The 23,705-nt window shown below is 29.5% G+C and overlaps 1 protein-coding gene across 8 annotated transcripts in view; it reads right to left on the reverse strand.

Annotated features, from left to right (window-relative positions):
- DCAF12 (DDB1 and CUL4 associated factor 12-like protein) overlaps positions 1-12,465 on the reverse strand; it is a 75,644-nt gene extending 63,179 nt beyond the window's left edge. For 4 of the 8 annotated variants that reach the window (XM_075353707.1, XM_075353708.1, XM_075353709.1 and 1 more), the window contains exon 1: positions 11,423-12,463. In XM_075353707.1, coding sequence (XP_075209822.1) covers positions 11,423-11,833 — 411 coding nt within the window. In that variant the 5' untranslated portion in view covers positions 11,834-12,463. Of the gene's footprint in view, positions 1-11,422 lie in introns of all 8 variants that reach the window. The other 4 variants (XR_012754696.1, XM_075353710.1, XM_075353712.1 and 1 more) reach the window with 2 other exon arrangements.
- Between the last annotated feature and the right edge of the window lie 11,240 nt (positions 12,466-23,705).

Genomic DNA, 23,705 nt, shown 5'->3' on the forward strand with positions numbered 1-23,705 from the left:
AACATAAAAAGTTATATTCTAATAACATTTTGGTAAATATTTTACCATACAGATTTAGGTTATAGAACTCATAATTGCAAATATAAAAACCAAACTATAGGTTTTCTAGAAATGTAAATGATGCATTTCTTATTGTTAAATGAGTTCTTAATAAAACAATATAAGACAGCACAGACTAGTTTTTTACTTAGTATGCATTATGTTTATTTAAAACTGTTAATTGTAAAATTAAAACAGCTCAAAAATCCATTACTTTTCATTAACTAACTCTATCTGCTCATTTTGATTATTAAAACAATCTTCATCAGTGTACAACCTGAGGATGGTGTTGGCCCTATTATACAGTTGTAGCTCACCATTGGAAATGAGAGTTTATACTAACACACATGTACATGTATACCCAAAGCAACAAACACATTTTAATCAGAGGATAACTATTGAATATTACTAAATATATAGTACAAACTTTTACGGCTGCAGGGCTTCAGCTCAACCACAGCCTGCAAATATACATAAATTAATATAAGTACATACAAAGGAAACAAAAATAAAGCAAACAAATATTCAAGAACTAAAACTTTTAACAAGATACATAGATGATTTATTTGTTATCCTAGACAGTTCCTACCTCTTTGAAAATGTTGCTAATAATAAAAATTTTCAAAAAATAATTAGCACACAAAGATTGAAAGAAATTAGGTGATAGATTAAAAAACATAAAATTTACATATTAAATTGAAAATAATCCGATGTTCATTTTTTTTATTTTAAATAAATTCATAAAGATAATAAAATGAATTGATATTTACAGTAAAGATATGCACAATGATAAGAACCATCACCAGTGATTTTTCATCCTATGCAACATAAGATGCCAGTTTTCAATGTGAAGGTTTTCAGGGCAAATCACCCAATCTTGTCTGGTCTGGTCACAGCACTTGGTCTGGAATCTTATCACAAAGAAATTTATTTTATTAAATACAATCAAGAGTAAAATGGTTTTATTAGAAAAACCATTGATAGCATACAAAAAAAGAATCTAAAAAAAATCTATAACAGACATAAAAAATAAACTATTTCAGAAGAAAACTTACTACATTAAAACCTTGATAAAGTGTTGGCAAAATATTTTGCTATTATACAATAAAAAAGGGAAAATGAAACATCAAAAAAATTTAACTTCTTCATTACTATAGTTAAGAAAATGGGATCTGTCCTCAGAAACTGTAAAGATAAACTAAATCAATCCAGTGAGCAGGATTTATAAATGAATCCATAAAGAAAACAACTTTTATAAATATTCAATAGTTCTAACCTTAAAACTTGTTTTACAATTTTTTTGGCTTGTGTAACAGAAATTAACTACAATTTCATCAAAATCTATGTCCATATGATCAAACCTAGTTTCAATTCTATGTTATCATTTGAATACTCATCATTTCTCAACAACACGAGCAGCTACATTAATTAGTTTTTGTTTTACACTGTCTATTCCAGTCTAACGACTACGATCATTTAAATTACCAGACGTATAAGAGGAGTTACTACATCTAAGAGTAATGATTCCATTACAGTGCTAATCCTTGCAGTAAACAGAAAGTGGCAATTGCAGTGCTGAACATCTGCATTATGAAATCTGATTAGCATTACAAGCGCAACAGAACATACAACTTGGTGAAAAAGGCAATAAGAAATAAGCTCACACTTTGCTATTTCAGGAACAACTAGTACCTAATTTCAGAATTTCAACCTTTTCAGCATAGATGTGTTTAAATATAGAGCAGGACCCACTTAAAAAAGACTATATGAAGAAGATCTACCTTTTTTATAATACCATCACTCAACATTTTATAAGATCAGCCCATGAATTATTATGATCTAGATACTTACATCAACAAGCTGCCACCGATCTTCAACTGCAATATTTTGGTTTGTATTGTGTGTTTATAAAGGTTTATACAGAATGCTGAAAATTTGCAGTGACCAGTTAGCATTTTTGGTCATAACAGATTAATCACAGAATATCACAATAAATCTTTTTATTACTTGATATGTATTTATTGTAGATCTTATTATGTAAATATTCTCTAATGACTAATTCTTTTATATAAAAGTTTTATACAAATGCATACAAAGAGAATAACATTTCATTGAATAATCTGATAGGACTGAAAGTAAATTGCGATTAACATTATTTGACATATGAAAAATTGAATTTGATAAAAAAATAGGTTTGCATCTCTACTTAAATATGATGCATATATATAGGGTGTCCTAAAAGGTGACACCAAACTCTAGGAAGTGATTCTACTTAACATACCAAAGAAAAAATTTCCACTGAACATAAGTCTGAAAACATATATTTTTCTATTTGTCCACTATTTTCTGTTTTTTAAGAAAAAAATTACTTTTCTAGAGCAGTTGGAGATTTTTTATCAGAAAAAAAAATAATCATACTTTTTGTTGAAAAATTTCAAAATGGCAGTCATTTCAATTTTTCAATCTTAATTATCTTAGGAATTATTAGATTTATCAAATTGTGTTGTATTATAAAAATTACAAAGAATTGTTTTGTGAACAACACCTTAGTCATAAAAATCCAACAACAAACAACATAGTTATTGAAAAAGGTAGACCTCAACCGATATGGTAGCCATCTTGTTTTTTATATTATTTTTACTCACTTATGTGACCTTCATTCATTCTAACACAACAATCCACACGTTTAGTGATTGGCATACATGATCAAAAATTCCTGGCTGCTGCCTGATTATTTGAAAAGAGAGGGCAATTCTATGCTCCAGCTAAACAACATCAACAATTGATATTAAATGAACAAGAGACTTTACATGTCCCCGTAGATAATAATCTAATGGTTCAGATCTGGGAAGCGTACAAGTTAACAAATGGGACCACCCTGACCAATTCACCTTCCTTGAAAGTGATCAGTTAATTTTTCTCCGATGCCAACTGCAAAGTGGGCATGCACACAATCATGCATGAACTCATTATTCTCTGCAAAGGAACGTCCTCTAGAAGTTCAGGTAGGTCATTTCATCGCTTATCAATCTATGTGGCAAAAAGAAAGGCCCAATTAGCTTATCCATGTGGATTGCTCCTCAAACATTCAGAGAAAACCTGTGTTGACTTCCTGCTTGAAATTCCGCATGAGAATTTTCCTCACACCAAACATATCCGGCTGTGGAAGTTGTTTATACCATCCTTAGTGAAAGATGCCTCATCTGTAAAAAGAATGTTATATATCCACTCCAGGTTATGGGGACAATTGTTAATTAACCACCAACTGAGTGCAATCCTTGATTGGTTATCTCCTGGTAAAGAGCTCATACCCATTGCAGATTGTACAGGTACAGTAACTGCGAGTGTAAAATATTCCATATTGTATTATGAGATATGTTTTCTTGGACAGCAATTCTTCTGCACGATAATTCTGGATCCTGTGCAAACTTATTCAAATCCCTTTCTTCTACCTGTGGTGTTGGAACTGTTTTAGGTCTACCATTACCAACGAACATGACTGCTTTAAAGCTCCCAGTTTCACTTAAAACATGCATGAGGACGTGAAAGTAATTTTCTACCTGGCTGACGGAGGTTAGGATACTTTACTTGGTAAAGCCATTTTGCCTCCCTTGCATTGTCATTGCCAAGATCGTATGTAAAATGCATATCAGCAAGTTCTTATTTGTATAATTTTGTTCATTTTAACTGACAACTAACATGCTAGGTCTTACAACAATTATCAAATATCCATAATGTTGAATTTTTTGGAATTTTAATCAGAAAATTCTATTTATCAAGTGAGTCACAATAATATAAAAAACAAGATGGCTGCCATTTCATCTGAGGCTTACTTTTTGCAATAACTCTGTTCGTTGTTGGATTTTTTCAACTAAGGTGTCATTCACCTTATTCAAAAATGCTTCATAATTTATATAATACAACACAACTGATAAATCTAATAGTTCCTAAGATATTTAAGATTGAAAAATTGAAATGACCGCCCCATTTTAAAATGTGTCAACAAAAATTTTTTTTTTCCTATTAAAAAATTTTAATTTAAGATAAAGTACAAAATTTTATTGTGTTATCTCCAACAATTCTTGAAAAATAATTTTTTTCTTAAAAAATAGAAAATAGCGGACAGACAGTAAATTATGCGTTTTCAGACCTATGTTCACTGGACATTTTTTCTTCAGTATGTTAAGTAGAATCACTTCCTAGAGTTTGGCCTCACCTTTTAAGGGCACCCAGTATATTGTTGGAAGTATAATTATTTTTTGGAAAAAGCTAAGGGACATAAATGGTCATTTTAATTTTACACCATTGATTATTAATTACTTTTCTATGCAGACATTTAACAAAAAACAGTTACTGCACTCTGAGCCGGATTTACATATTTTATGCCTAAAAAGCTTATCCTTAGGATAGGAAATCACATTAGCTAATTTACATATGTGAAATTTCTAAAACAAACTAGTGTAGTACATCAAAACTGCTTACTTCTTACTATATGAGCAAAATCATTAAAAACATCAGGAAAATCAAGTATTTTTCATTACTAAAACAGCTATTTGTAATCTTTTCTGCATATGAGCAGATCTCAAATAACTTTTGATTCTTGACAGTGTCGAAAATGATCTTTCAGTTACACAGTTTGTTGATGTGCATAAATACATTTTAAAGCTAATATTTATTTTATAAGTCCTGAAGACTTTTTCAATATTAGCAATCAGTTAATTTGCGATAGTGATATTTCTTCAGCACTGATATTGTATTGAGTTAAAAGACATTTTAAAAATCCTTTTAAAAGACACTCAGTAAATGAAGATTCTTCAATTTCAGTTGCTAAACTTTCTTTAGAAAAGACACTGCTGTTGTCATTTCCTTAGCATTCAGACCTGCATTTGTTAAGGAGAATCTGCTAAGAAACTCAATGTACCCAGTGATTAAGGAACATATTAAAGCTTTCTTGAAAACTATGGTCTGTGTTTTCTTCTTCCTCCGCCTCCACTCCAGGCTCAGATGAATCAGATTCATCAAATAACTTCTTCCTTTTTCTTGATCTTTTAAGCTTATCTTCTACATATTTATCATTAAATTCAGTTTCAAGAACAGTTTAGACAGTTTAGTTTTTTCACCAGCCATCTTACAGAATTTTAACAGACCTTTCAGTTCATCCACAAATACAAAGATTTGTACAACATCATAACTGTGGCTACATTCATATGGTGTGATTGAATCTTTTCACTAATAGAGCTAAATTTATTAAGAATGTCACTTCATAAGGCTGCTGAAAACAAAGCTTCAATGCAAACAAGTTTTCTTAAAAGCCCTTTGGCTTTGTTCTTTGTTTTTTTTCATTTTCATCTTGGCTGTTAGTCATACTTTTGAAAGCCTTTGCAATTGCCTGAAAATTTCTGTTGAGGCTTTTGCGTGCCTCTTCCCTGGCCAATCGTCTTTTTATACTGAATAATTTTATGATCAAAAAAGAAGACAGCATTCTGTTTTTATCAGGGTACACTTTTGGATTGTTAAAAGTCACATCTTTATTTTGGTAAAAATTATTTTTAACAAATTAGTCTCATAGTGTCTTAATTTTCCACAATACTGCTTCATTATTTGGCTTCAAGTTAAGTTACCAATAATATTAATAGCAGGAATATCAGGTTTTAAAAGCAAGTTTTTGTTTTCTTCAGCATTGGATGCAACTTTATTTGGATCTCAACTTGCTCGGTTGACAATGATATAGGACTAGGTTGATCATTAACTTGGCCCTCTTATTCATCAGTAGGCATAACAGGATCAACAAAAGTAATTTCAACTCTTACAACTTTTCATTGATATTTCAACTTTGTGAAGGTATTGAATCAGACTGAAAAAAAGTTTCCCTGTACTAAGATTACTTTTTAAAAAAATAATGTAATTTTAGTTTTACTTGTTATTTCATTCAGTTTATTTTTCCTCTCACTTGTTACTTTTCGGTATTTTGTACCGTTAACCCTTCTGTTTCCATCCATTTTTTTCATTAAAATATCATAACCAACCTTAACTTTAAACCAAAAATATACTACATTAAATGAACTGAGTACTTACAAAATAAATGCACTAAAATATACTAGGAGTACGATCTGAACTGAAGCTACAGTTTTTAAATATTCTAAAATTTTTACACACAGCAAAAACTTTCACTGAAATAGCATAATAGTGGGAAAATCATGACGCAACAACAACAAGACACTAGATACCTGATAGTCCACTTCAACAGTCAACAGACTTGAGCGTTAGTGACAGCCGGCAGTAAGCATTCTGGTTGGTCAAGACACTCGGCTTATCAAATGTAAGCAATAAGGCTCGAGGAGGTGGCCTGCACACCACAAGCACACAACACAGCATCACCATCTTTATATGGCACGCTGCCACAGTTCATTGTTTGCTGTCACCCCCTCCAACAAACATATGTATAGCCAATCATCGTACTCTTACTAACTTAACATGCTTGCTGGGAAATGACAATGTTGTACTACAACTTATCTGTCATAATTTTGTGCTTCAGACTACTTTAAAAAGGACATGCTTTCCATATATTATTTTGACAGTAGTAAATATGTGTATAATTTTTTTTTAATTCACATTTTTAATAAAATTTGCCACCCTGGGCTTGGGTCCATTTGGCTCATTCCTAAATCCAGCCATGACTGTACTACTTAAAATTTAAGATGCAATTTTATTAGCAACTTCTCACTTCACTTCAGAAATGTGGGTGAGTATTAAATTTGATGGCAATTTTTAAGCATCCATCAAAAGTTCTCTAGACTGCTGAATGGGTGCAGCTTTTTCAAGAGGTCAATGTTCATCCATGACCTAGTGAAAACTTAATTATACACTAAAAAATTTTTTTAACCACAGAAAGGAAGACATGCTCAGAAAATCAAGACACATATGCTGCCGTTTTAAATTACTTCAAAGGTAAAAGAGAAGGGTAAATGCTAAAGCCGAAGGAGATTACAAGGAATAGTGGTACCTTATTCACGGTAAGCTGTGGATGTCAAGAAAAGATGTATGAATCATGAATGCATGCCGTGGCATGGTAAGTCAAAATTTACTTTCAGATTATAAAAAAAAGTCAGCTCAACATTAAGTAATTTTTCTATGTAGGCAGAAAAATTTTTCCTTAGCCAAATCAGGTATAAAGTGCTGTTTACAATTATGTTATATTATAAAAGACTCACAATTATGTGAAATTACAAAGAGTAAAAAACAAATTACAATTAAAACAACCATTTATGAAAAGTTAGAGTTCTACAATACTTCTAGTACTATGTTGTGCCACTGCTGATGGTAATAAATTACTGCCTTTCTACTACTAAATAGTACAAAAGTTTCAAAATATCACTGTGGTGACTCATTTCAGACTTGAAAAAATATATGAAATATACCACAACAATCAACAATTGATTGTGGTGAATTTAAGACCAAAGACCTAGTAGATTTCATCCATGAAAAGTATGCTTGTGATGGATGACTTTTAACATCACCTATCTATGTTAATTTGTTAATGAAAAATGCAAATTATAAGCTGGTCATAATTCCTAGAGACATAGTATAGTACTAGCAGCAAAATTAAAAGAACATCAGTAGAAACACTATATAACGGATTTTTGGCAAAATGAGAGTTGCCTCCAGAATTATTTCTGAAATGCAGTTTATCTAATAATGAGATGATTCTGATGATGTATCTAATTTTACAGATTGTTCTAAAGATTATATTCTTTGGAATGATGATGCAAATGAAACAAACTTGACATCTGACTACATCAACATTCTAACAGTGCCTAAACAACAAAGTATAAAAATAAAAGTAAGCGAGAAGATTATATTCAAAATATTTTTAATTAAATGTGCTAAGAAATCATTAATGATTACTTAATTTCTCTTTCAACCAAATTTATAAAAACATAAATCTAATAATTTAATATTGCTAAAATTATTTAATTATTTTAGCCATATTTATTGTTTTGTTTTTTTTTCAGTTTAATATAAAAATGGTGTATAATTTTACATTTTTACTCTTTTATTTTGCAGGCAATCATTTTTTTTTTAAATATATCTTTTAAATTTATATGCATCTAGAACTCAATGTATTTTAATTAACCTTTTTTGTTAGGATTATTAATTCAAACATCATGGTTTATTACGTGGATTATTAAATCTTTAAATAGTAAAGACAAAATACACTGATAATAATTATATGCACACCTACCAACAAGGTGTGTGTGTGCACACGCATGTATTGTTTTGATAATGTGTTAAAATAAATTTTTATCTTATCCAAAAACCTACCTAAGAGAAATGGAAGTAGGTATAGTAGCCAGAAGTGGGGAGTTTTATGTTATGTAAGACTGTGGTAGCTAACAACAACTTACATTTTAACTGGCTGGCCTGTTCCAAATTAACAATGCACATTTTTTCAGTAGAAAGTTATTTTATTAAAATGAAATTTATTTTCACTTTAAGAAATTTAGTTGAAAACAGATAAAGTTAAAAAATATAAAGACAAAGTGGTTTTAATTAGGTATGAATGGAAATTATTTGTGCCAGAGAATGAAAGAACTAATAGAGACCAGGAATAAAAAAGTCTGAATAAGGAGAAAAATTACCAGATAAAATGTGACTGAGGAAAACAAAATTGATTTTGAGATTACTCTACATAAAAAAGGACATCTTTATGTCCAGACCATGTTTTGATCTATATACTAAAAGAAAACAGCTCACAAAATAATAATCTGAAAATCAGTGTTATAAAAGCACAAAATTTCAACTTTGGAACTAAACATTTTAGGGAAAAATGCTTACCTCATTCTATTTTTTCTGTAAAGGCTTTATATGACTACTTTCTCAAAAGTCTCAAGGTGGGAGTTATCCCTTACTTTTTTAAATATCACAACTGGCTAATTCAAACAGAAATAACTAAGAAGTAATGTATCATAGAAATACTTTGACGTTTCACAAATCTAACTATACGTAAGTAATAAGTCATTATAATTTTAACAATGAGATGTTTACAATTAATATAAGAGCTGCTAAGTTCAAAATTTGATGAAAATGCTAAAACACTGTTATCACTAAAATTCTTATTATTAAACGGTGTCAAGGTTTCTTTATAATATATTTTATTTAAAAAATAAAATACATTATAATAAAACAAACCAAATAAAATGTTATCCTAATATTTTAAAATCATAAAAATTGTAAAAAGTCAAGTTTTGTAAAGTTACATGTAATATTTTCAAAAACTGTTTTCATCAATTTTTTTTAAAGCAAAAAATTCTCTTAATATGCTTTTATAAAATTAAATAAAAAACATAATAATAATAATAATAACATATAATTTTTATATTAGTAATTTTTAAAACTATGGTCCACAGTACACTTAGTGTTACATAATTCCCAACAAATAATAACAAAAATAAAAATAGGCTTGACAGGAATGAACCAAAACATTAATTTGTTTTTTAAATTCTTAGATACAAACCAGTATGTCTAAATAGTTTGAACATGATTTTCACATTCAAACCTCGCATAAAGGAAAGGTAATAAATCAAATAATTAATGGATGATAAAACATAATTTATCTCAAAGGTTCAACCAAAATATCTTAGAGAAAATTTTACAAAAGATTAAAAATAATCATTATGATTTTAATTTTCAATAGAATTCAATTCAAGTTAAAAAACAGATGACTACTGCAACTGTGGTTTAACTAACTGATATAATTTAATAATTAAATCTTGGCAAATAATATAAGAGCAATTTCATCAAATTTTGAACTAAAGCTCCTCTTATATTACATAGTCATAGAGTTAAGTTTGTGAAAATGTTTATGATATAATACTTCTGAGTTACTTCAGTTTGAATTAGCCAATTTTATGCCAAATATGTTACTTAGAAGTTTCTAAATAAGTAAAGATATGACTTCCAGCTTTTGGACTTATGAAGAAGTATGCCCATATGAAGCTTCTATGAAAAAAAAGAGGCGAGACAATTTTTCCCCAAAAATATTTTTTCAAAGTTAAGAATTAAGATTTATACGTTAAAGAGTTTAAATTCATTATTTTGCGAGCCATTATTTTCATTATTCTCCTTCATTATAGGCCAAAATATGGTCTGGACATAATACACAAAATGTTTTATACATATTAATGTGGTTTTTTGTTTGAATTGATATTTTTAAAAAGAAGGAAATCATAAGTTAAAAAAAAATGGACAATTCACCTGCACAAAATATCAAACAATCTAAAAATAAAACCCTTTTTAATTTAATAAATGTAAAAAGACTGATAAAAATATTATTTTATCAAAAACTTATCTTTGTGCGAGCTGAAATGGATTGATTTAACGGTAATAAAATGAGTAAAGGAGGAGGATAATAAGAAATTAAGTATTAAGATGGAGAAACACAGTATATATATATACTGTGTGTATATATATATATATATATATATATATATATATATATATATATAAAGTTGCAAAATTTTGATTCTCTGTTAGGAAAAATTACAAAGGATACACAAAGTAAGGCAGATGTCAAAAGCAAGACAAGTTTTTCATAAAACAAACCAATTAGTATGAAATACTGATCTATGACTTCAATTTATATGTGCTTTACACTGATGAAATAAGGCCAACAGAAAAAAAATAGTACAGTGCTGTAAAATACAGTGTTATTTTACAGGAGGATGCTGAAAAATAGGTGGGTTAGTAAGTGCAGGTCCAAATATGAAAGAGGAGAGATTTGTTAGAATCTTGTGCAGAAATGAAATTCTGGGTTGATGCGCCACACATACATATTAAAAATTTTTCAGGTTTAATTTGATAAAAGGTAAAAACTATATAGGGCAATGCAAAAATCCAAATCAACAAAATAGAAATTTGACGATGTAAGATTTGAGTTAAGGTTAAAAGATTTAAGAAGAATAGAAGAGGATGGAGAATAGTAACAAACCAGTCAACTAACCAAAGATAAAAGAAAACTTTTATCACTCTCATTGTACCTACTGATGACGATCACTTAACAATCAAAATTTTATTTTATTTGTTCTTTAGTAAATGGTTCTTGAGCATTTCTCATTACAATAAATAAAGGTTAATACAATTGAACTTAATTCAGTCTGTAAAAATACATCATATATGATACATATACATGATGTATACATATATACATATAATTTACTAATAGTGTGAATAGTTCAAATTTAAGTGTTAATCTTAAAGCAAGTTACTCTCTTTGGGATTTTTTTTCTTTTTAATAACATTTATAGAAAATATTTTTACAGAAACATGGATTTAATGTGTGAATGAAATACATCTATTTTAACATAAAGGAAAAATGAAAACTTACTTTATTGCACTTTGTCCCAAATACAACCTGTCTATCACTAAGCCACTGAGAACAAAACACTTTATTCATATTAGGCAATGAAATTGGTCGTTCCTTGAACATATCATGGGTTAATATGTGTCTTGTACCAAAATCTTGCTTAAACATTCTAGATTCTCTAGTACCACTCTCTCGACTTCTAATATAATCAACAAAGTTATACGATGTATTCAAAATTTGCTTCTGACAAGTAAGAAATTCTTCTTCTTCTTCTTCAGAGTCATCATAGCAAACAAAATCATCTGGCTTCTCAGGCCTCCTGTTTCTTTCCATTTTAAGAGCTCTTAATCGAACTCTTCTTTCATCCAGTCTCGACCTAAGAGCACAAGGAGGATGAACACCAAAAACTGGAATTCTATGAGTATGTGCCATTCCCTTGATACTTGGCTTTAAGTAATATTTATGTTGGTCAACAATTATTAAATAAATAAATAATAAATCCGGATAATGTAGAACAAATGCTCTACATTCTTCATAACATCATTTCATTATATCCTTTATCTATAAATGGTTTATTATGGTAAAATTAATTTATTATTAAAAGAATGCATACTTCTGACAAAAATTTGTCAATTTGTTGGCATTTCGTAGGTAACTGTTAAAGATATATTAAAATTACAACAATGAAATGCGAACATAACCTAAATAAATTGTTAAACACAACGCGTATAATAAACACAATCGCAAAGTAGGATAAAAATACTTATAGGAAGAGTACACATAAAAACACAAAAATTGAAAAAATTAACACGAAAACAAAAAATTTCAAATCCAAGCTTCCACAGGATCAAAATAACAACCTACACGCTCATACTTGTTTCTTGAAGTGACGTCGTTAAATCTAGTCCAATAATACCATTCTAAATGATTGCGAACAAAAATTGCAACGATTAACACTAATAAATCTCATTCGAGAAGAAAAATTTTTTAATTGAGCACAGAAATTTAAAACCGAATCAGGTATAACAAACAGAACGTTTACATGCATTCACACGGATGATCATAAACACGAAAAAATAAGATTTACCTATTTAAAATAATGATCTCATTGTAAAGTGCGTACAGTTACAACCAGATGCAAAAAAATAAATTATAGTCTCATATGGTTTTCAACATGAATTTTTATAATGAAAATGAAACAATATTAGTGATAAATAGCAAATCGTAAATCCTGCGTTTAAGCTGAATCATACCACTTCACCTCATACAGATTTGCTTAAATTAATATCTTTTAAAGTAATGAAGCAATTAATTTAAAGACTTAAATCATTAACCACAATATCTTCTACGCAATTTTGACTTCATCATGTTAATCCAAAGGTGTTCTATGCATATAAATATAAAATCACAAAGGTCGTGTAACGCTCAGCTGGAAATTGTAGCAATCTCGGTTGGACCATTACTGTTGGTCGTGACTAATTATAAATTAATTTATCTCCTGAACATGATTTAACTTTGGTTATTAAATATTTTAAATCTTTATTGATGCTTGGCATATATTTACAGATAATTACGGACAACTCTAGTTTAAAAAAATATTAAACAAAACTAACTGATGATGTGAGCGTTTTTTTTTCATTTTTACTTTCACTGGGGCAAACGTTGCATAAAAAAATTGGTCCCTTATAATTATTTTGTAAAGCAGAATTAAATATATAATTCTGCTTTACAATTGTTTTTCCATTTTTGTTTGTCAGATTTTGTTGTCTATTAAATTAAATAATTATCCAAGATTACTGTAATTCAAATACACATGTTTGACAAAATTCACTATCTTTGATTTGTAAGCATTACTTAAACTGTTATTGCTTATTAAAAACTGGAAAACTCTTCATTTTGGAGACAGTCAAACCACCTTTGATTTTTAAAATTTGTTACAGTTTGTCGACCACCATGATGACAATGAGATTTTAAGATAATTATATTAAATGACTGTTTCAAATTTTATTTTTACAATTTCTTTTTCTATTTTACTTTTTAATAATAATTTGTTGAACCTGTAAACAATAAGCAATCCCATAACCAAATGAGATGAGAATGATATGTATAACATATAAATGATATGTAGTCTTATACAGAATCAGGCAACCATTGCTGAGATGTATGGTTAATTAAAACCTAATCAGAAAAGTACCCTGGTACCCAATATCTAATTTAAATCCATATAAAGGTAACCTCCTTTTACAGAAATTTATACATCAGAATCTTTAAATGTGAAAAACAGGTGATTGTAAATATTTTTAACTCCAAATTAATGGACAATTTTTCCTTCAGAGGCTTTTCAGAGCTAATTACTGATCACTTTCTATGTATAGCACTTATGAATGCTACATAGAAAAGGAACTGACAATTAGTGCTGAATAGCTTTTGAAATGAAAAAGGCTCCAATAATTTGGAAGTGACTAGTTAAATTATTACTCAGCAAAAGGGTTATGCTACTTTCAATTATTGCTTTCTGTCATTTTGCAGCAGGGTTTCTTTAATTATTTCACAACTTGTGCTGTTTGGAGACATTTTTACTACAAATTGAAATTTGCTGTCAACAACTCTTAATTTTTATTGTAATTATTTAGCAATTATCAACTGCCTCTTCACTGAAATGTGCAGTACATTGATTATTATTAATGATGACAATCTTAAAAAAGGTTATAAAATCCTTTAAGTATATATTATATTTAATTCATGTTCATTAGAAAAAAAATGTTATTTTAGTCAAAAATGGTTAAATCAAATGAAAGCAACGCAAATAAGTGTATTATTTGATACAGTTTTAAGTAATTTCTATTTTTTTTTTAATCAAGCCATTAACACAGCAGCTCATAAGGAGGAGTTGATAATTGACTCGGAAAGGTCTTTGGAAAAGAGTTCTATTAATATGAAAGTGAATTGTTTAGTATTTAACAATTAAAATTTTACCCATGTTTCATCATGTTGTTATTGAAGCCTGGAATAATTAAATTGTTTAATTATCAATAATAAATATATATATATATATATATATATATATATATATATTGTATTTTTGATAATCAAAAACCATCTTGAACAACCCAAACACAGAGTTACAAAGTAAAATGATACCTTATTTTTCTTTTTCCAGTATCACTTTCGCAGGATCCTGCATCATCAGTTGTATATACATTATATAAAATTACATATCAAACATAATTTTTTTTTTTTTAGAATAAACATTAAAATTACTATTATATATGCAAAATATGAAGTCAATTCAATAAAATAATTGCATATATTTAAATATGACGTCAATTAAGAATTAAAAATTAAATTTTAAAATAAAATAAAATAATTAGAAGGTTTTTACCATGTAACTTGGCCAGCCAATGTTACATTCTTTATTTTTTTTAATAGGTATTCCAGATTTATGTATTTTTGGAAGTCCTGTTAATTTTGGTGTACTTGGTTCAAATGGGTATAATCTAAAATGATATTTTAGGTTATTTTTTATAATTAAAAATATTACAGTATTTCTTTTGTTAAACTTCTATTTTTAGAAACTTATTAGGGGAGTCATTTATTTCTTTGAAATTATTTTCTAATACATACTGTTAAATCAGATTGTATTTTTCTGTATACATAATGACAGGAGTCTTGGTTTTATCCGGTTTTAAGATAATGCAATTACTCTTATTTAATTTTTTTTTAATTGGTAAATTACTTTTTTATTAATATTTTTGGAAATTTGTTTGCAAATCAAATTTTTACTTTTAATTTTATGAATTTTACTGCTAATGATATTATGTTAATTGTTCTTTGCAATCAGGATTTACTTTATTAATTCATTTCAGAGTCAATTACTGTATTTTTAATAACACTATTCTTATCACCTTCATTCAAAATAAATTTAAATGCATTAGCAATGATAAACTTTGCCTTATCATCAAGGTCAACATTAGTAAAATTAGCCAAATCAAGACAATTACTATTAAATAATTTTGAATCTACATGTCCAATTTTTGGAATCTAAACCATTATGAGTATCATCTGCCACAATGTCCTCTTGCAACCCACAATCATCCAAACCCCTATTATTACCATAATGTTCATTATAAATGTAATTATAATTGTTATTACTATTATTATTATTATTATTTATAGTTTTTATCAAATTATTAATTTTAACATATTTCGATTCATAAAGTTTATTTTTAAGATTTCAATGTTAGTCTTGACCAAATTAAATACGTAATTAAACATTACATTTACTTGGCCAGCCAATGTAACATTGACTGGCCAGGTTACATGGTAAAAATTTTCTAATTATTTTATCTTATTTTTAAATGTAATTTTTAATTCTTAATTGATGTCATATTTAAATATATGTAATTATTTTATTTAATTGGCTTTATGTTTTGTATATATGATAATAATTTTAATTTTTATTTAAAAAAAAAAATTATGTTTGATATGTTATTTTATATAATTTATATTCAACTGATGATGCCAGGATCTTGAGAAAGTGCTATTGGAATAAAGAAAAGAAAAATAAGGTAAATATCACATTATTTACTTTGTAATTCTGTACTTGGATTGTTCAAGTTGGTTTTTTATTATAAAAAATACAATTTATTGGTAGAGAAAAATATGGGTCTTTTGACTAGAAAAATCAATATATATATATATACCTACATCCATTTACATTAAAGATACTCGTTCACATATATATACATATTCACATTCATTTGTATATAAAAAATTTTATTTCTACTTGTATTTTTATTTCCAATAATACAACGTAATGTTTTTCAGTCAAAAAAGAAACTTTTAAAATAGTCTTTTGTCTAAAAAGTTGTTGCTTCTGTTCTCAAATGTATAATATAATAATACAAGCCTTAGTTACTACTTACAACTAAAGAATAATTTTAATATTTATCATACTACTACTTTTACCATGCCTTACTAATATGTACAAAACTTATAATATATTTATTTTTTTATTTGTGGTTTAAGGACATCGACCACTGTAGTCATTAACACATTTCCACCACAAAAGAAATCTCTTTCCCTCCCTAATGAAAACACAACGATATAGTCAGAAGACTAGTCTTGTCAAAACAGATCATCTAGAAGTAGATTTGTCAAAAGATATTGAAATACTAAAAAATAAAAAAAATAGATGATAATGGTGTTAAGGACCCTTGCCACTTATAAATCACAAACCAATTACAAAATGTTGTCAAAACTATCAAAAAAACTGCAATGTCAGACAAATATTAAAAACTCATCCTTTTTTAAGCCTTCAAAAGTTTTTCTTAAAAAACAAAATATTTCTAATATGAAATGTAGCCAAAACTATAAAAAAAAGTTGCAATGTCATACAAATGTTATAAATTCATCTTTTCATTAAACATTTTTGAAAATTCTCATTCTGATATTATATTGCCTAAGTTTTCCCTTAGGCCACCCTTTCTTCTCTTTTCCATCTTCCTGAAGAACTTGATGTCAAATTCCAAGGTGGTTGGCTGAGGCCTCAGAGATGGATTATTCTGATCCTCTACAGTAGATTCTGCAGGATGTCTTGTTGCCAACATTAGGTAATACTGGCATGAATGCGGTCTACTGTGCATCAGAGTTGAGATTTGATGCACTCTCCACTAAAGTATGTAGGGCAGCTGAAGTACTCACCCTCTCATTTAAAGGCATCCATGCTTTCAAAGGCAACATTGTTGGTCTTCCAAACCCTTTACTCCAGGCTTCTCAGATGCCTGAATGGGGATTTTCTCGATATGAACTTTGTTTTATGGTGTATTTGACTCGGGCTTCCTCTGGGTTTTTGGTTCATTTTGCTTCACCATTTAACTGGTTGAAGACTCAATCCTTTGTGGAAAAGAAATTTTTGTTTTAATACCATATGTTACCTTCTTTAGTGTTTTTGACTCGTTTCTTTAACTGGTCTAGTTTTCAGTTACCATCCGAACCCCGTAGGGGAAGACACTCGCCTAGTGATGTTCCGATTGCCAACCCCCCCCCGTTCCATGCCCTGTTGGGCTTTAACGGGAGAATGCTGGTACCAGTTCAGATATTGTCTCCTGTTTTAAATGAACTACAGGAACCTTTGACAAACTACTAAGCAGAATTTTGTTAGCATTGTATTAGTTGACCTTCTGTCTGATCTTCACTTCTTGGATTGCTATTTCTTGTTTATAAACTGGACAGTTTTGTATGTTGCTGAGTGGTGCCCATGACAATTGACATACACATGTGGATCCCTGCAAGGGTCATCAGGGAGCAACATCTCACCACATAAACAATTTGTTTTCTTGTGCACTGTGCTACTATATGTCTGAATTTCAGGCATCCAAAACACTTGGTAGGGGAGTTGGGATGAATGGATAAACATCCAATCGATAGAAACCAGCTTTTATCTTGTGTGGACATTTGGGTTGTTGAATGTAACAAGTGACGAAGAGGGTACAACTTTTACAGTGCCTTGTGTGTTCAATCTTTGACATGTTAAAACTCCTTGTTGATGAAGCTCCTCAGTGATTTCTTCTTTTGTGCAGTTTAGCAGGTCTCTGCACACAATAACACCCTTGGAAGTACTTAACCCTTTGTAGGTCTTTGATAAGCAGAATTACAATTTACATAAAGGCCAATTTTTGCAGACCGAGTTCATTTCTCTTCAACCGTATTGGCATGTTACACTGTTATAAACGTTCTCTGAACAGTGTGGTTACCACTTTTTGAATTTAACGGTAGGCGGCCATTTTCATCTTATGTTGAAATAGATACGGTAAGTATTTATACCAGTGTGCGTTCTGGTCTGTGTTTTTTTACGGTTTGTAAATTATTTACATCCGGTTTTACGGAAAGGCAGGCTAAAGAAGACAAGAAAGAAGAACTATGATGATCGACCCTCTACCACGGACTGGGATCCAACCCATCATGAATCCAGCTGAGATGCAGTAATGAAGACAGCCCTAATGAAGAAAGTTTCCTAACTTTGATTCGCCAGAGAAAGTGCTGAAGTAATCAAATAGTAATGGTTATTTATGCAATTTGGAGGAGGTATTTAATAAAAATACACATTGTAAAATTGATCGATATATATGATTGGACTATATGCTAGTTGATGTGATATATTTTTAACTTAATACTAGATATTAAAATTTGTGGAGACATATGGATTATTGAATTTGAAGACTTAGGCGGAAAATGTGGTAGACTTAAAAATAAAGAAATGGAAGAAGAATTCATATTTCGATGTGAACACCGCGTTAATAAAGTTAAATGTCATTGGTAGATGTCTCCTGTGAACAGATCGTCTTTCAGAAAACCAAGTTATCCGTGGAAAAAATGGAACTATTTGTAGTGTACTGGTGTAAAATTTGAAAGAATAGGGAGATTTTATTGTGCAACGAGTTGAAATTTATCCGAAACTTAGTAGTGGATTGGAACAACTATTGCAGAGAGGTATGCATCGAATGGGTGCTTAGAAATTCTGGGCAAATAGATGGGAGTGGACGAAGTGGTCGAAATTGTTGAGTCAAAGTTTTGGAAAAGGAAGTATAATAAAGGTCGAAGAGTGGAGGGACAGTGGATGTTTGGGAGTGTTCAGCGTGGTAACATCTCAAAGTTTATCCTAGTTCACGTTAATGAAAGAAGCAATGAATCTCTGTTAACGATTATTAAGAAAAACATTTTGGCGGGAACAACCGTAACTTCAGATTGCTGGAAGGCCACCGACTGTTTGAACGACGAGGATTTTAAACATTTCCGTGTGAACATTCATTAGAAATTGTGTGTACGAAGGAGAGTAGGGAGATTTTCCAAAAAATTCAACAAATATTAAATGGTGAAAAACTTTCAGTGCACACAAATAATTAATAGCAGGTGGCGTATTGCGAAGTATTCTGTACCAGAATTTGGTAAGAAGAAGGAGCATGTGGAAGTCTATTTGGCAGAGTACCTATTTAGATGTTCAGTGAAAGACCGCAATGTGAAACACAATTTTTTGAGAGCAGTGTCGGATTATTCAAACCGTTAAGGTAAGTGATTAGTTAAGGTTGTGAACATACCCGGTTTTTTTCCTTACCTCCGGGACAATCGTTAGGAATTGCTTCAGAGGATGAGATGAATGATAATTTTTGTAAAAACTGAAAATGCCATGCCTTACCGGGACCTCGGGATGAAAGGCCGAGATGCTACCAACATCGGTATCCACGATAGAGCTTTCAAATCCGTATAAAAGTAACTGCCTTTACTAGGACTTGAATGTTGGAACTCTCGACTTCCAAATCAGCTGATTTGGCAAGACGCGTTTACCAGTAGACCAACCCGGTGGGTTGAATATACCCTGATATAAAAAGCTAACCTAACCTATCCCCTAGGGACTAGGGACCACAGCATCATCAGAAAGTAGATTTTTATGAAAACTTCTGAACCTACTCAGCTACACAAAAGGCCAGCAACTGCATACTCTTTAATATTACTTTTCTATTTTCTTATAAAAGCAAGGCTTTTGAGATATAATTTTTACATATTACTATAAGTAAATGTGTGTTTCATTTTATTTTATATATTTTGTGACAGTCTCTAATTAAATCTTGGCATTTTTGTGTGTTCTAGAATGAGTTGTTTTATATCAGATGATGATATTGCAGCATTATTGGAGGGGTCAATCCATTTGAAGTGTCCCAAAAAACATAGCTGGTTGTTTGATCAGTTCAAAAAAAATTGAAACTTACCTGTTTGTTTCATACATATTTCAAGACATAAAAACTATTTTTTTTATTTAAGCAGTTTACCTGTGGCGGCCATTTTTATTATGGTGAGCACACTTATTTTTGTGATTGGAAGGGTTTACAGAAAAAATCGTAACTAAAAAACTATTGGTCCTGGAAGGATGTAACAAACTATTCATATTTGCTCAAGGTAAAAGATTAGTCCAGTAGTTTATTTATCTATCTTCTTTCTATGAGAAAATTACCAATAAAGTTGAACATGAAAAATGGTGAAATATCACTTTGGTAATTTCTTCAAGAGGCAGAAATGGCATACACAGTTTGAATTATTTTTTTATATGTACGTATATGTTAGTGGTTTTACCATAAATAATATTAATTGTGATATACTTGCACCTAAGTTTTTATGAATTTTTAAAAATTATTATTTTTTTTTAAATTCAAATTTTGGCTTCAAATAACTCTGATAGGGCTGGTGATAATAATATAAGATTTGCACAACTTGCAATGTTTTTATAGATGTTTATGGCAAATAAAAAAGTTTCTTGTGTATTGTACTAATAAAAAAGTTATAACCTCTCAAAAATCATGAAAAACTTGTTAAAAACGATACAATGTTGACTCGCTAAATAATGCTCCAAGGGGGTTTCTTTGTCTTCTTTACACTTTACATTTTTTATATTTAGCTCCCATGTTGTTGAAGTTGACATTTTCAATATTTTTAAAATAGTTTTTTTTCAATTATTAATGATAGGTTGTAATTTAATGATAATTTAACCAATACCAGTAACCTAATACAATTTTGATTCAAAAATGTTTGAAAAATTTACCCAAACTGAGATTTCAGTGAATCGCCTACATCTTTTTTCAAGAACTCATTTTTATTTTTATATTGGTTTATTTTTCAATACACTATCGAAGAAAAAATAAATTGAGTTGAAATTTCAAAAGTGAAATTTCACCGTTTTTCATGTTCAACTTTATTGATAATTTTCTCATAGAAAGAAGAAAGATAGGTAAATAAACCACTGGACTAAGCATTTATCTTGAGCAAATATGAATAAATTTCTTTTTGTTTCATCCTTCCAGGACCAATACTTTTTTAGTTACAATTTTTTCTGTAAACCCTTACAATCAGAAAATTAGGTGTGTGCACCGTAACAAAAGTGCCCACCAGGTAAACTACTTAAATAAAAAATTAGTTTTAAGGTCTGAAACATGTAGGAAATAAGTGGGTAAGTTTCAGTTTTTTTTTAAATTGGTCAAGCAACCACCCTTGGGTCATTTCAAATGGATTGACCCGAAGACAATTACCGATGAAGTGACAGAAGTCAGATCTGGGAGGGGATGATGGCCTTCCAATTAATGTTTTTGGAATCTCTCTGTACATGAAGAAGTAGAAGGGGTGCATGGAAAGAATTTCAGTTTGTAATGGAGGCAAATGTAATGGTACAAGAATTTGAAACCCTGTATAATGATTCAAGTTCTAATGAGGTAAGTGACAATGATAATGTATTACATAGTTGTTACGTTTCATGGACTAAACAAGGATGACTGCCAACACAGTTTGCAAATAGTAACTTTATTGAACAATCTGATCTGCCAAGTAATCTAGAAGTTGACATAAATAGCCTGATGCAGATTTTTTCATTACTTTTGTTTCCTTTTTTTGATCATTTGTTGGTGTAATTAAACTTGTTTGCACAGCAAAATCATGTGGTAGATTTGACAACTGATGAAATAAAATCATTTTTTGAAATGTTAATTCCTTATTGCGTTCTTTTTTTTTACAGAAATGAATGTTATCTTGCTCTGTTTTTTTTTTGTTTAATGTTTGTATTTTGACCAATAATGACCAAATATGTAATTTAAAAACAACTTTTTGCATGGAAAATGTATTTTATTATACATGCATACAAATATATAAAATATTCACAGAATTTCAGTCACACTTTTATACAAAATATTTACGCAATTAACTTTATAATTTTACCTTCACATAAATATTTATATAATGATATATTTGCATACTGATATATTTATAGGATTTTGTGATATAATAAGAAATATAGTGCTCTTAATCGGACTGCACAGAACACTAAATAAACAACTTGCCATTACAGCGGGTCAGCTGATTACAATCAAATACACATGAAAATCCCCCACTTTACACTGTATTAAAACTAGCAACAAGCGTTATCTACCACTGTAGAATACTACTAAAAAAACTATGTAAAATGACAGAACAAATTAAAAAAGGAACAAAAGTTAATGTTGCAATATTCCGACAAAGGCCCTAATTGTGCACATCAGAATATTTTGCTCAAAGACTGGTAAGTGGCTAGTCATAATGGTTTCCAACGCTTTGCCTAATATGAGACTATACTGGAGCCAAGATAAAAATTTTTATAAAGAAAGAATTACTAGGATAATAATACCTTTGAAATGATTCCTAAAAATACTGAGGTATTTGTATATAAATGACAGTATTCAGATGCCTAAAAAGGGCAAGCTGAATTTTGATTGATTTTCAGTTAAGACCTCTACTGAATCATACCAATAAAGATCAAGCAATGTCCTTCTTGATATTTGTGTACATCCTAAATATATTACTCTCCTTTTTGAGCAGTTGTGTAAAATGGTAGAGGGTGAAAATTTTTTACTATTGTATTGATTCTTGTATTGTAAACAGTTATACGTTTTATCAACATACACTAAAAAAATTACATCCACGTACAAAACCTCTGTCCCAACTAAAATTCAGATTCATTTTTGCATCAGAAATGATTGGTTCCTACTGTGGTAGGATAAAGAAAGGTCACACATACTGGCAAAGCAAAAAAAAAATAGATCATCCAGATGGGTGACACAATAGAAAATGCTCTTCGTCTGACAAATGTAGTTTATCATAGATCCTGCTAAAGGACTAACTTTTAGGAAACATGCTAACTGCAGTACTACCAAACATCAAAAATGTTCCAACAGATATTTACATTCAGTGTGATGTTGCTCATTGAATTGAATGCTTTATACCGTTTTGCAGAACAAAATGAAATTTGAACATTTTATTACAATTTGACATTTTAGTTTTATTTCAGTATTATTTTATTGTGTAATTTAGTTTAGTGGTTTTATGAAAAAGAAACTTTCAACTCATGAACCATAATTAATTTAGAACCATAATTTTTTATATGGATGATTTTTTCAGTTTAGTTTACAGATTCCTTCTAACTAATTTTTAGAAGGTAAAATGTATTTTGTTGTATTTGTGTCTTTTAGCATGTAGTTGTTTGGTACAATACAAAATATTGTATTGTAATTTATCGGTGTTATGTCTAAAACTATTGAAAAATAATCATAAATAATTTCTAAGTGTAATTTTTAACTTTGCTTTTTATATTGAACATTTTATTCCATTTTACAGAAGAACCTGAAGGTTACACATTTCATTTCAATATTGCAGTATTTCTCAACCTTTCAATATGTGACCCAATTTTCAATCATAATTTTCATACCGCCCCCTCTCATACAGTAATAATGTA

This window comes from Lycorma delicatula, chromosome 1 (assembly GCF_047948215.1).
Source record: "Lycorma delicatula isolate Av1 chromosome 1, ASM4794821v1, whole genome shotgun sequence".
NCBI lineage: Eukaryota > Metazoa > Arthropoda > Insecta > Hemiptera > Fulgoridae > Lycorma > Lycorma delicatula.